Raw genomic sequence first — 12,406 nt, forward strand, 5'->3', positions numbered from 1 at the left:
AGGCGTATTTAAGATTTTATTGCTAGTGGAAGTAATATAATTTACATATTCTTAAAATGCTACCCGAGGATGCAACTCCTAAATATGATACTGGAGGACCTTCCACCCAGATACATGACTGGTTTAGCATTATAAAAATTATTATATTTAGAAATTATTATCTTTATCAAAATGTTAAGGTATTCCGAGATCTCAAATAACTATATGTCCCTGTTTCTTAAGATGAAATTTAGGCTAGAAATAATAATCACATTGTCTCGCTCATAATGAAAGTACTATTGAAAAAATGATAAATATGAATTTTAAAAATAATTAAAATTAAGAATGAATTACCCAGTATAATTTATTAAGTTAATCTAATCTTGAATTTTTATCTATTATTCATGAATTAATACCTAGCTCAGTCAGAAATTTATTATGCTTCAATGCATAGGCACCAGAGTATGATTCCATTGTACTGGTCTAAGAAGGTTTTCGTATCTTTTTTAGTACAAACTATAACTTTAGAGGACGTTAAACATAAAAAAAATAATACAACTGTAAATTTTATTTTTTTTAATTATTAACAGAAATTAAATGATAAAAGAGGGGTATTTTATCACTCTCACAATACTTATTGATTTAAACATTTATTCTAATATTTAATGTTTTTCATACAAGACAAATATATCATCAAAATTTTTTTAAAAATACTTCATTATAATCAACCAATTTTATTATCTAAGAAAATAATGTAACATATTTAATGAGGGAAAACAATGTCAATATGATTGGGAATAATCAATATATAACTAATACAAATAATCTGTTAAACCATCAATTATTATGAAAAAATAAAGATTTTATACATTGAGATATACGTGTTTAAAACTTCAAAAAAATTGGATAGCAATCTACGAGAAACTTTTATAATCATCTGTTTATGTATTCAAAATATAAATAAAAAATTGTTTACTGAAATTTAAAGGCATTTGATAAAACTATAACTACATTATTTAATTTAATTTTTACCTTTTGTAGTAATCAATTTTATTTTTATATATGAAATTTAAGTTGAGTCATTTCAAAGTTTATATTTGTCATTAATTATTAATATAGAGTAAAAAGTTTTGCCAAATTATCAATTAGTATTTCATTTTTTTTTTTTTCAAAAAACTTGTTTTTTTTAATGTTCGTTTCAATGTTGTGTCTTGAATGTTAACATTAATAGCAACAGAATCATTATTTTGTACAAATGAATTATTATTTTGACTGTTTCTTTTTCTTCTAGCTTTATAGCGTTTATTCCTTTTAGCTTTTTTACTTTCATGGTTTGAGACACATAAACTTGTTTTATAAGTATCACTCATAGAGGTCAATGATATATTTGTCTTTGCATTTGATGAATTCAAAAACTCAGACTGATAGTTAGAAGAAGATTGAGCAAATTCTATGTCACATGGTTCTATCTCGGTAGAAATCTAAAATAACAATATTCATAATATAACTACTTATCTAAATTAATATAGTAATTGTACAAAAATTCAAACTAAAATCTTGTATAAATATTTTAAAAAAGTTATGAGTGTTAATAAAAAATATTGTGCTTTAAACACATATAAACAAATAAATAAACCTATTTTTAACTCACTATATTATGATATTGTCTCCACGATTCTGTACAGTATTTAGAGTCATGACCATAATCATTGCAGGTATTACATTTAATTCTACTCATTGATAAACATCTATTGCAATTGTTGGTAAATTTATTTTGATGTTTTCCACACTAAAAAAAAATATATTAAATTAAATATTACCTAAAATAATATTAATTCAAAATATAGCATATAAAACTTGTCAATCACCAAACAATCTGAACCATTCATCATAGCTGGTCTCACTACAATCTTATAGAACTTACTTTTCAACCTCGTTAAAATTCTCATATCGCACAATATACCAGACGCTTCTCTCCATTTCAACCATCCACACTTAATAATGTGTCTTACATTCTCATCAATACAACCATTCTTTTGCACAACTGATCTTAAATACTTTAAATTTTCCATCTCTCCTATCACGTCCTTACTTATTTTCACTAATCTCCTCTTTTTACCTACCTCATGTTCTCTTTTGTCAAACTCGTACTCTATATATATTCTGTTTTACTCCTAATTATTTTTGATCTCTTTTCTTCAAGAGCTGATCTTCACACCTCTAGCCTTCTCCTATTAACCCTATATTGTCAGTGAACAACAGTACCTCTCCATGTATTTCTCTTGTAATTTCATTATTACTATAAAAAAGAAGTAAGAGCATAATGCTAAACCATTGTACACCCACACTTTTTACCCTGGTACAAGCACCATCATATATATCCTCTATTCAATTAATGTACCTTTTTGGAACTCCTATTCACATCAAAACCTCTCTCGGTACTCTATCATACCTTTTCTCCAAATCTATAAATATTATACACAGCTTTTTCTTTTTTTCCCTATACTTTTCTAACGCTCATTTGGCTTCTTAATACAGCATATAAAACTATTTTTAAAAAATCCTCATCATCTCAAATTGATAAAAAATTTAATATTTTCAAAAATATTTTAATATTGAGGAAAACAATAAAAAAATTAATAGATTCAATGTAATTATTATTTTTTTACAATTATTTTAATTTAAATATGCCTGATCTAATCTAATTTATTTATTTTTATTCTTTAAATACATTCTAACTTTCTGATTACTAGCAATTTGAATAAAGACGATTTTCTTTGAATTAATCTAACATTCAAAAAATTAATTTCTACTTAAAACGTACCTGTGTATTTTATTTTAATATTTTAAATAATACATCTTAAAATATTATCATGTTATAAAATAATGACAATCAAATATAAAAAATACATAAAGAGAGAAAATTTTTTAAATATTTTTTTAACTTACAGTAAAACATATTTTTTTATCACAATTATGAAAGTTATGTCCTTCCATTCCACACATAATACAAACTTCAGGTTTATTCTGCTCTTTACAGTAATAGACTGTATGACCATATTGTCGACAATAATTACACTTAATCTTTGGTGTATTTAAGTTAGATTTATATAGATCACTAGGGTCTAATGTCCAATCAAGTGGATTTGAACCTTGAGTTTCTATATAAATAATGAAAACTGATAATTTAAAATCAATAAAAAAATAAAAAAACAAATATTAACTAAAAATTACCTCTAATTTTTTTTAATTCTTCGGCACAATCAAAATTACGTTTTGATTTTTGTATTTTTGTGTAGAATTTTATCATATCTGTAGTCCATGTCTTAGGACATCTATACCATGTACTGTCCTCATTTGATTTACCTATGCGATATTGTTTTAAAACTTCACTTTTTGTCATAGGCAAAGCTCTTTCATTTTTACAAGCTACATTTAAAGCCATTTTACTACTATTATTATTATTACTCTTTATAATATCTATTCCACTTTTTTCCCTGTATTCTTTTAAAACATTATTATTTTTAACAAATTCAATGTATTCCTGAATACTACCTTCTTTAATCTTTTTATTTTTTTTTTTCTTCTTTTTTTTTAAATGTGTTTCAGCAAATTCTTCTTCGATATAATTAGAATTGTAAGTGCTATTTATAGTGTAATCATTTTTATCTTCATCATCTAAAACTATTGTAGGTATTACCTTATGGTGAGCGATTTCATTTAGATCATCATTAAAATCACTTTTATTCTCCTTAATATCTTTCAGATATACTACGACTTCACCAGCAGCATTAAATTCTACACCATATTTTGGATCATAAAATGGCTCTTCAGTCGTACCTGAGAAATCATTATAATGGATAACACTGTAGATGCGAGCTTCAAATTCAGATTGTGTTTCAGATATATCACTAGAATAATCACTATGCTCATCAAATAAACCGGAATCCATATTCCATTATGTTTCATTGACAAAATTGATTTATCACAAAATTAATATCATCAAAAAAAATTTAAAAGTTTAATAAAAAATACAATCACTGAATAAAATCTACATTCAACACGTAGGCAAATTTTCAATCTAGGTTTACAAAAAATCGAAAAATGAGTACGATTTTAACAAAAAATTATTTAATATATTACATTGAAAATACTATAGAGTTTTAGAAAGTATAAGAAGAAAAAAAGTTAGTACTGATTCAACATTACAATATGCTAATTCAAGATGATAAACGTTAGTTATTATTGTATTGATAATAAGATAATCTTTAAATTAAGGTTATATACAACAGGTTAACCACTTTATTGTTGCAAATACGGCATTGAATATTATTAAGAATTTCAAACTAAATTAGAAAAAATAAAGATCATAAATTATTTTATAAGAATTAACTCTTGAGTTGTTTTACAATAAAATTTAAAAAATTAAAATAATATATATATATATATACAATTAATCGAATAATTTGCTATACAATTTTAATTAAAAATAAATATAATTATTTTATATTTGAATGTAATTAACTGTATCTTATGGCTTATTATACTCTATCACTATCTAGCACTAAATTTTGACAAATTTCCTAATAAACATTTATAATTTGTATTTAAATTTTGCATAAGATAAAGAAAATATCACAAGTTGCAATTATATTTTTTATAAATATTCTGTTTTTTATACTACACCAAATGATAATGTGATAATAGATATCAGGTTAAAGCCACAAATATAAATACTTTACTAGATTGCTGTTTATTATCCATATTTGTGGTTGAAACAACAAAAGATTTTTAAACATTTTTGTTTTGCTCGTGACTTTTTTATTATTGTAGAGGACTGCCAATCACTTAAACTAGCTTACTCTAAATCTTTTGACTTGTTAAATTTTAGTTAAATTTTTAATGTTATCTAATATTGCATATCTAAATAAATATTAAAAAGTCAAAATAAAATAATTTGTTGTTTATGAATTATTGTTTGTTGCTTAATTTTACAACGTGTATAGATTAAAGTTTTAATCGCTATGTCCGCTGCTACCAAGTGTGTTGAAAACTGTATGCGAATGAAATTACAGGATCGTCTTAAACCTCAAGTTTTACAACTTATTAATGAATCTTATATGCATAATGTTCCAAAAGATGCTGAAACTCATTTTAAAGTTGTTGTAGTATCTGAAGAATTCGAGGGTATGTCATTAATAAAGGTATATTTATTTCTGTAGGTTATTAAGTAAAATTATTAATCATTAAATTTTAATTTTTTTAATAGAGACATCGGTTAGTTAATGATATTTTAGCTAATGAGCTAAAATCTGGTGTACATGCCCTATCTATAGTTGCTAAAGCACCTGGCCAATGGACAAATGAATCAGTCGAGCCTAGTCCTAATTGTCGAGGAGGTTTTGGAAAATAAATGTATTATTTTAATCAACAACCTAAATTTATAATAATTAGTTTCCTATATATGTATACTTGTTATTATATCTAAAATGAAATGGTTTATATTGTTTAATTGTGATAATAAATAGCTACTTGCTTTGTAAATCTTGAATTTGTGTTATAAATTGTGAATTTATATACTTTTCATTTATTCTGCTAGTGTAACTTGTTTAAAACTATTAATTAAGCTATTTTAACTATAATTAGCTATTTAACAACTCTTAAGTAAATTGATTAAATTCTGATAATTATCAACACAAAAATGCTAAAAAAGATAATTGTGACTTGTAATTACAATTATGACAAAGGATCAATGAATCAAAAAGTAACAGTTGCCATTTTCATGTTATTTATAATTTTTCAACATACTTCACATAAAATATTGTAAATGTAATTAACTGACGATTAATTGCATAAACTAATCAATGCCAGCCTGTAAGTTATTTTTTGTATATACTGTTCAATGCATAGACATATAAATGTATTTTATGTGTATGATTCAATGATATTTGATAATCACCTTAATTTTATTTGATAAGAAGTATAAATAAATGTACTGAGCGAGCACCAATGAATGCTTTTTCTCAGTTTAATTGCTACTTGAATGCTATAAGCGCTTATTGATTTAATTACCATATTATTAGTTAATATTTTATCTTTTTTAAATTTTTTTCCAAGTTCCACGTTTTTTTTTTTAATTTTCATCATGGCCGACACTACAGGAAAAGTAAAATTAAAATTATTTACTTAAAGTAAGTGTAATTCATATAAGTACATAAAATATTTATAAATTTAGGTTATTCATTGCAAGGCAGCTGTTGCTTGGGAACCGAAAAAACCGTTATTGATTGAGAACATTGAAGTAGCCCCACCAAAAGAAAATGAAGTCAGAATAAAAATAATTTCCACTGCAATATGCCACACTGATGCTTATACATTAGATGGTTTAGATCCTGAAGGATCTTTTCCTTGCATATTGGGTCACGAAGGAGCTGGTATTGTTGAGAGCGTTGGACCAAATGTAAAAGAATTTATGCCTGGTAATAACATTAACTATTTTTGAAGCATGAATGTTATAATATATGTATGATATAATTATATATTAATAGGTGATCATGTAATTCCATTATATATTCCCCAATGTGGAGATTGTAAATTTTGTTTGTCTCCCAAAACTAACGTTTGTAGTAAAATAAGAATAACTCAAGGGCAAGGAAAAATGCCTGATGGTACATCACGATTTATGTGTAAAGGACAATCATTGTATCATTTTATGGGATGTTCTACCTTCAGCGAATATACTGTTGTCGCTGATATTTCTTTATGCAAAGTATGTGTTGTGAAAATTTGTTTATTATAAGAAAAGCTCTAAAAAAATTGTATTACTCAACAATAAAATATAATTAATCGTACAATGTTGATTATTTAAAATACCTCTTTTTATAGGTAGATTCATCTGCAGCTTTTGATAGAATTTGTCTTTTAGGATGTGGTGTATCTACTGGCTATGGAGCTGCCCTTAACACAGCTAATGTAGAATCGGGGACAACGTGTGCAATTTTTGGTTTAGGTGCTGTTGGCCTAGCTGTAATAATGGGTTGTAAAGCTGCTGGTGCTAAACGAATTATTGGTATTGATATAAATGAAAACAAATTTGAATTAGGTAAGTATGCAAATTTACATATATTATTAAATCAACCTTAAAAATATGTATAACTCAAAATAAGTTTATTTAAGCTAAACATTTTGGTTGTGATGAATTTATAAATCCATCTAAATACGATAAACCTATTCAAGAAATCCTTATAGAAATGACCGATGGAGGACTTGACTATACATTTGAATGCATTGGAAATGTTAAAACTATGGTAGTATACTTATGTTTGCTTTATTATTTATCATAAGATTTACAATGAAATGTATTTCATTAGAGAGCTGCTTTAGAAGCTTGTCATAAAGGATGGGGCGTATCAATTATAATAGGAGTTGCAGGAGCAGGTCAAGAAATTTCTACTCGACCTTTTCAATTAGTTACTGGAAGAACTTGGAAAGGAACAGCTTTTGGAGGTAAAACTTCATATTTTATAGATATTCCTTTTTTAAAGGATTTAACTTAACTATTAATACTTTATTTCAAGGATGGAAAAGTAAAAATAGTGTGCCGAAGTTAGTTTCTAAATATTTAGACAAATCTCTTATATTGGACGAATTTATTAGTCATAAATTACCGTTTGTATCAATAAATGAAGGCTTTAATCTACTTCACTCAGGAAAAAGGTAAATTATAATAACATTTAGATGAAAAAACCATGTTTAACATTATTTTTATTTTTAGCATACGGACTGTCCTTGATTATTAAAACCAATATAAATGAAATTGTGTAGATATTATACAATGTTTTAAACAAATATTAAAGTTTATATACATTTCAAATTCAAAAATATTTTTTAAATAGGTAAAATTTGGTAGAAATTGCATATCAAGTGTTTATATATTATAAACATATATGTTTTTTTACTTTGTTATCATTATATTTTAATCAATTATACATTTATGTATTTAAATTAAAAATAAACTTTCATTAAAATTTTTATTAAATGCATTAATTATGACGTGAAAACTTGTTTGGTATTTTTTTTTCCTATACATCAAATTATAACTAATCAGTTTACTAAATACAGCAACTTTACAAGATTCATAAAAATTAAGCAGTTTAATAAATATAATAATAGTATGACTAGATTAAATATACAATGAAATTATTATATTAAAAATAATTAAGAACTTAATAGTGTTTACAGACAACATAATAGTTAAATACAAAAATTGGCAAACTAAAAATAAAACATATTTTATCATTGAAATAGATAAGTGAAGATGTGAATTGAAATTTTAACTTATAAAAGTGTTTATGTTTAAATTATAATTACTAATTAAGAAAGAAATTAAATTTTATTTTTTTTAATAGATTTTCTTTTTAAAAATTTATATTGCCAACAAATAATTTCATAAATATTTACTAATAAATGCCCACAAATTAAGCCAACTGAACATGGAATAGGCCATCGTTGCCATTCTGTTTCCCAATCAAATGGTATAACAATGGTACCAATAAATGCTCCTAACACTGTACTTCGGAAATTATTCTTTTCAGATCTTTCAACAGTATTTAGACACTCAGATTCTGAATTCTCAGTTAAAAATAATGGGAAAATACTTGAACCTAACTGTACAGATGTTGGGGTAACTATGACTGATGTAATAAGAATTGAAAAAACAAGAGTTCCCTCTTGTTTTGACATGATTGGTGCACCAAATAAAATAGCAAAAGAGAAAGCTAAGAAAATGGCTATAATAGAACTTATTACAAACTGAAAAATTGATGTTAATATATTACCTTTACACTTTACTTGATTAGGAATTCTACTCACAAGGTAATAATGACATGCACACTTTGTAAACTCAATAATATAACAAGTTGCAATTATAAAAAGGCAATTACGATCAAGTAATAAAATATAATTTTTATCTAATAACAACCATATCAAAAGTCCCAAGTAGCAAAATGAGCTGAAACAGTGAGGTATGAGATCAGGGTCTTTGTTAGCTTCAGTTTCAGTATATATATTGGACAACTTGAAATCCGACGAATCAAAATTATTAATTAGTACATTAGTTGAATCTTGTTTTTTTGAAACACTTCGAATATTTTTTTTTGCCATAGTGCTTTTAAATGTTATTCACAATAAATAAATGTTTTAAAAAATGATATAATTTTAATACAACATAAATTACACATGAAAAAGTTTTATTTATAAAAATTTTAATTATATAATTATAATTTATAATGGGATAATCTATTTATCCCATTAATTATATTTAAAACACAAAAAAAAATCAATAAACTTAAAAAATATTTCAATCAACTTAATTTTTAACATATCGACTGCAAAGCGTATTATCAATCTAAATTATCGGCATTCTTATCATTAATTTAAAAAAGGAAAGCAAACCAATTTAAATATTAACTTGTTATTCCAGCTCCTCTCCAAAAATATTTTATTTATTGTAATAATGTATGTATATTATCTGTTTAAACCAATATGTTAATGATTTTCAAAAATAAATTTTAATTATATTATTGGTAAAGAGTATGCAAAACTCCTGTATTGATAAAAACATGCCGCCCATATTGTTTTTTTTAAATTAGTTAAAAAAGATCATTTAAAACTAATATATCATCCTGAGTAAAATCTTAAACATATTTCTGTTTATTTTCATTTTTTTAAATAATACAATTTTATTTGTATGGACCATTTATAAATTGGCATTCGAATCATAACAATTTTTTTCTAATTAAAGAGATAATAAATAATATTTATGCCGATAAAAAATAAAAAAATTATAAAAATATAAATAATTTTTTATTAAATTGTGTCTTCGTTTATAGTAAAATAGTTAATTATGATCATTTTTAACCAAAACACGTTAAGTTTTAATTACTACGTAAAAAATAGACTTTTAATTTATTCTTATTCATGCTTTTACTATAATAGATTATAGCAACTATTGCTATTGAATTTAAAATACTCCATATGTTTTACATGCAGTTGTTTATTCAAATAATAGAATATATTAAAAATATATGTGCCTTATGTGTGAAACGATGCATACGCCTAAGCAAAATACATATTTTCATCCAAAATCGAAATGATAAATAACCAGCTTCATATACTCTAATTAAGTTTGCATGTAATTTTTCGCAAACAAAGCCCGTATTTTTAAAATTTTATAACACAAATTGAACTGTAAATTATTTATTCCGTTCCATTTTTAAATTTATATTTTGACTAAGTTGTAAAATTGCGGTTACCTTATAGAAAATGGCAATTTGTGAAATATAATTAATTTATTTAAATTGAATATTCTTCTTACAGACCAATTTAAAAATGTACATAGGCACATGTCATAAGGCTTCTCTCAATAGTAAGAGGAGAAAAAAGTGTTAGGTACTTTTCATAGAAAAACCTGTAGTGCTGACTTGTTGCTTAATAATAGGGAGGGTATAATGAATTTACAATTAATAAAATAATAATTAGCTGATTTAATATTAAGAAAAATCATATGGTATCTAAGTTTAAATACCAAAATAACAAGACTTAAACATTAGGATTGATTCCTAGTAATCACTAGATATTACTATAGATTCATTTAAACATACGTAATTTTTAATACACAGTGAAAATAGTTATACTTTTAATTAAGGTGGCTAGACCTATGCCTAAAACCGGAGTTACAGGGTTCCTAGGCAGTTACTAAATTAATGTCTTCCTAAAGTAATATTTAAATTTAAATTTACCAAATTTCTAATTGCCTAAATTACCTAAATTAACTAATCTACATAAGAAAGGTACATTTAACTTTTAGAACTCTACGTTCTAAAAATTAAACAGGAGCAATGTACATCTACCTCCCCTAAATACCATAATTATATATCAATGAGGGCTTCACATTTCAAAATACGTTTCTGTTCCTTTTTGGTATAATATTAAATAAAAAAAACTTTATGTATCTATTGGGAAAAAGAAATTATTATCTTACGTACCATGATTGCCCCTAAAATTTTGGGCTCTAGACTAATACAGAAGCTGCCTTATCTGTCTTGGTAATTATACGGCCCTACCTATGCCGAAGTAAAATCAACGTAAGCCAAATTCACTCTGCCACCTATCTAGCTACGTATTCAATTGTGTGTATGAAATATACTCACTTAAATAAAATATAATAAGGTGGCGTATTTTGGAGAGGGATTCATCCCTCTCTCACATCCCCCGACCAGAAAACCCAATAATAAACTAAAAAAAATTTCTTATGATCATGTCAGGAGTAGCAACCACACATTTTTTTTAAAGAAATATATTTTCAAAACATTTTGATGACTTTCTTTTTGTTCTTAAAAATAACTACTACAAATCACTTATAAAAAGAAAAATGATTACTACTCTCTTTATTGTGATACATTTAATTTTTTATTTTAGTGAAAGACAATTTGATCATGAATCTCAATGATTCACACATCTCACACTAGATTTGTAAAAGTCTCTTAACTATGAATTTTTCTATCTTTTAACCAGTTTTTCGCTAAAAATATAAATTTTCAATAATTTTTTTTATCATTAAAACGTTGTTATCAAAATGTCTCGTTTTTGGCTCTTCTTTGGGAAAGTTTTAGTTTTTTTTATACTTAATTTGAGCTTATATATTTAATTATAATTAAAAATTATAACTGAATTTAAGCTATATCAATAATAGTATACATAATTTAGTTTTAAGGTTTCAACTTTTAATATAACTGTAATTTTATACATAAACCGAAGGGGGACTTAAAGAAGGCTTATCAACCGTAAAAGTTATTATTAAAAATTATTATTTTTATACGAAAAAAAATTCAGGGTGGGGGAAAATAATATTTTGGCCCCCCAAATTTTTTTTATAAATTTACGCCTATAATTTGATTTATCCATAGTTGTAAAAAATACTTTTAAAAAATATTTTAAATAATATTCAAATATTTAAAAAAAAATGTATTTGAAATACTATTTGAATACTTTTCATACAAAAGTATTTGAGTAATACTCAATTACTTTACAAAAGAATTTCAAGTACTAAGAATACAATTAAAAAATAATAATAATGTTTTTATTTTAACTAAGAGCTAAAGGTTCCACCTAAATAATTACCAAGAGGGTAATTTGAGTCAAATAATGAGTACTCTTAAATTAAGAGAACTCATTTATTATTTTCGATATTTTTTGTTAGAGGTAAATAAAATTAATTATTGGAGACTAATCAGTGAAAAAAATAAATATTAGTACACGTGTAAAAACCTGTAAAGTATGTCTTATTGACAATAGAGTAAATCATTTGAACCTGCAATAGGCTATTGTAGGTTCAACTGATGTATTAAAAATAGATGTATACATAATA

General features: G+C 24.7%; 4 protein-coding genes across 4 annotated transcripts; 2 read left to right on the forward strand and 2 right to left on the reverse strand.

Annotated features, from left to right (window-relative positions):
- Positions 1-692: 692 nt before the first annotated feature.
- LOC126900353 (zinc finger CCHC domain-containing protein 7) lies at positions 693-4,177 on the reverse strand. Its single transcript, XM_050676010.1, has 4 exons — positions 3,214-4,177; positions 2,929-3,140; positions 1,631-1,768; positions 693-1,460 (listed from the first exon to the last, which is right to left on the reverse strand). The coding sequence occupies exons 1-4, from the start codon at positions 3,929-3,931 to the stop codon at positions 1,125-1,127; spliced, it is 1,404 nt and encodes a 467-aa protein (XP_050531967.1). The 5' UTR covers positions 3,932-4,177; the 3' UTR covers positions 693-1,124.
- A 473-nt stretch (positions 4,178-4,650) lies between these two features.
- LOC126900356 (bolA-like protein DDB_G0274169) lies at positions 4,651-5,530 on the forward strand. Its single transcript, XM_050676013.1, has 2 exons — positions 4,651-5,183; positions 5,249-5,530. Exons 1-2 carry the CDS (start codon positions 5,004-5,006, stop codon positions 5,390-5,392), a joined length of 324 nt encoding a protein of 107 aa, XP_050531970.1. The 5' UTR covers positions 4,651-5,003; the 3' UTR covers positions 5,393-5,530.
- A 414-nt stretch (positions 5,531-5,944) lies between these two features.
- On the forward strand, positions 5,945-7,912 carry LOC126900354 (alcohol dehydrogenase class-3). Its single transcript, XM_050676011.1, has 8 exons — positions 5,945-6,145; positions 6,215-6,458; positions 6,528-6,748; positions 6,865-7,081; positions 7,156-7,286; positions 7,350-7,485; positions 7,557-7,695; positions 7,754-7,912. Exons 1-8 carry the CDS (start codon positions 6,125-6,127, stop codon positions 7,776-7,778), a joined length of 1,134 nt encoding a protein of 377 aa, XP_050531968.1. The 5' UTR covers positions 5,945-6,124; the 3' UTR covers positions 7,779-7,912.
- A 116-nt stretch (positions 7,913-8,028) lies between these two features.
- LOC126900355 (phosphatidylinositol-glycan biosynthesis class F protein) lies at positions 8,029-9,342 on the reverse strand. Its single transcript, XM_050676012.1, has one exon. The coding sequence runs from the start codon at positions 9,139-9,141 to the stop codon at positions 8,365-8,367; it is 777 nt and encodes a 258-aa protein (XP_050531969.1). The 5' UTR covers positions 9,142-9,342; the 3' UTR covers positions 8,029-8,364.
- Between the last annotated feature and the right edge of the window lie 3,064 nt (positions 9,343-12,406).

Source organism: Daktulosphaira vitifoliae, unplaced genomic scaffold, assembly GCF_025091365.1.
Source record: "Daktulosphaira vitifoliae isolate Bord-2020 unplaced genomic scaffold, ASM2509136v1 Scaffold_3, whole genome shotgun sequence".
Lineage (NCBI taxonomy): Eukaryota > Metazoa > Arthropoda > Insecta > Hemiptera > Phylloxeridae > Daktulosphaira > Daktulosphaira vitifoliae.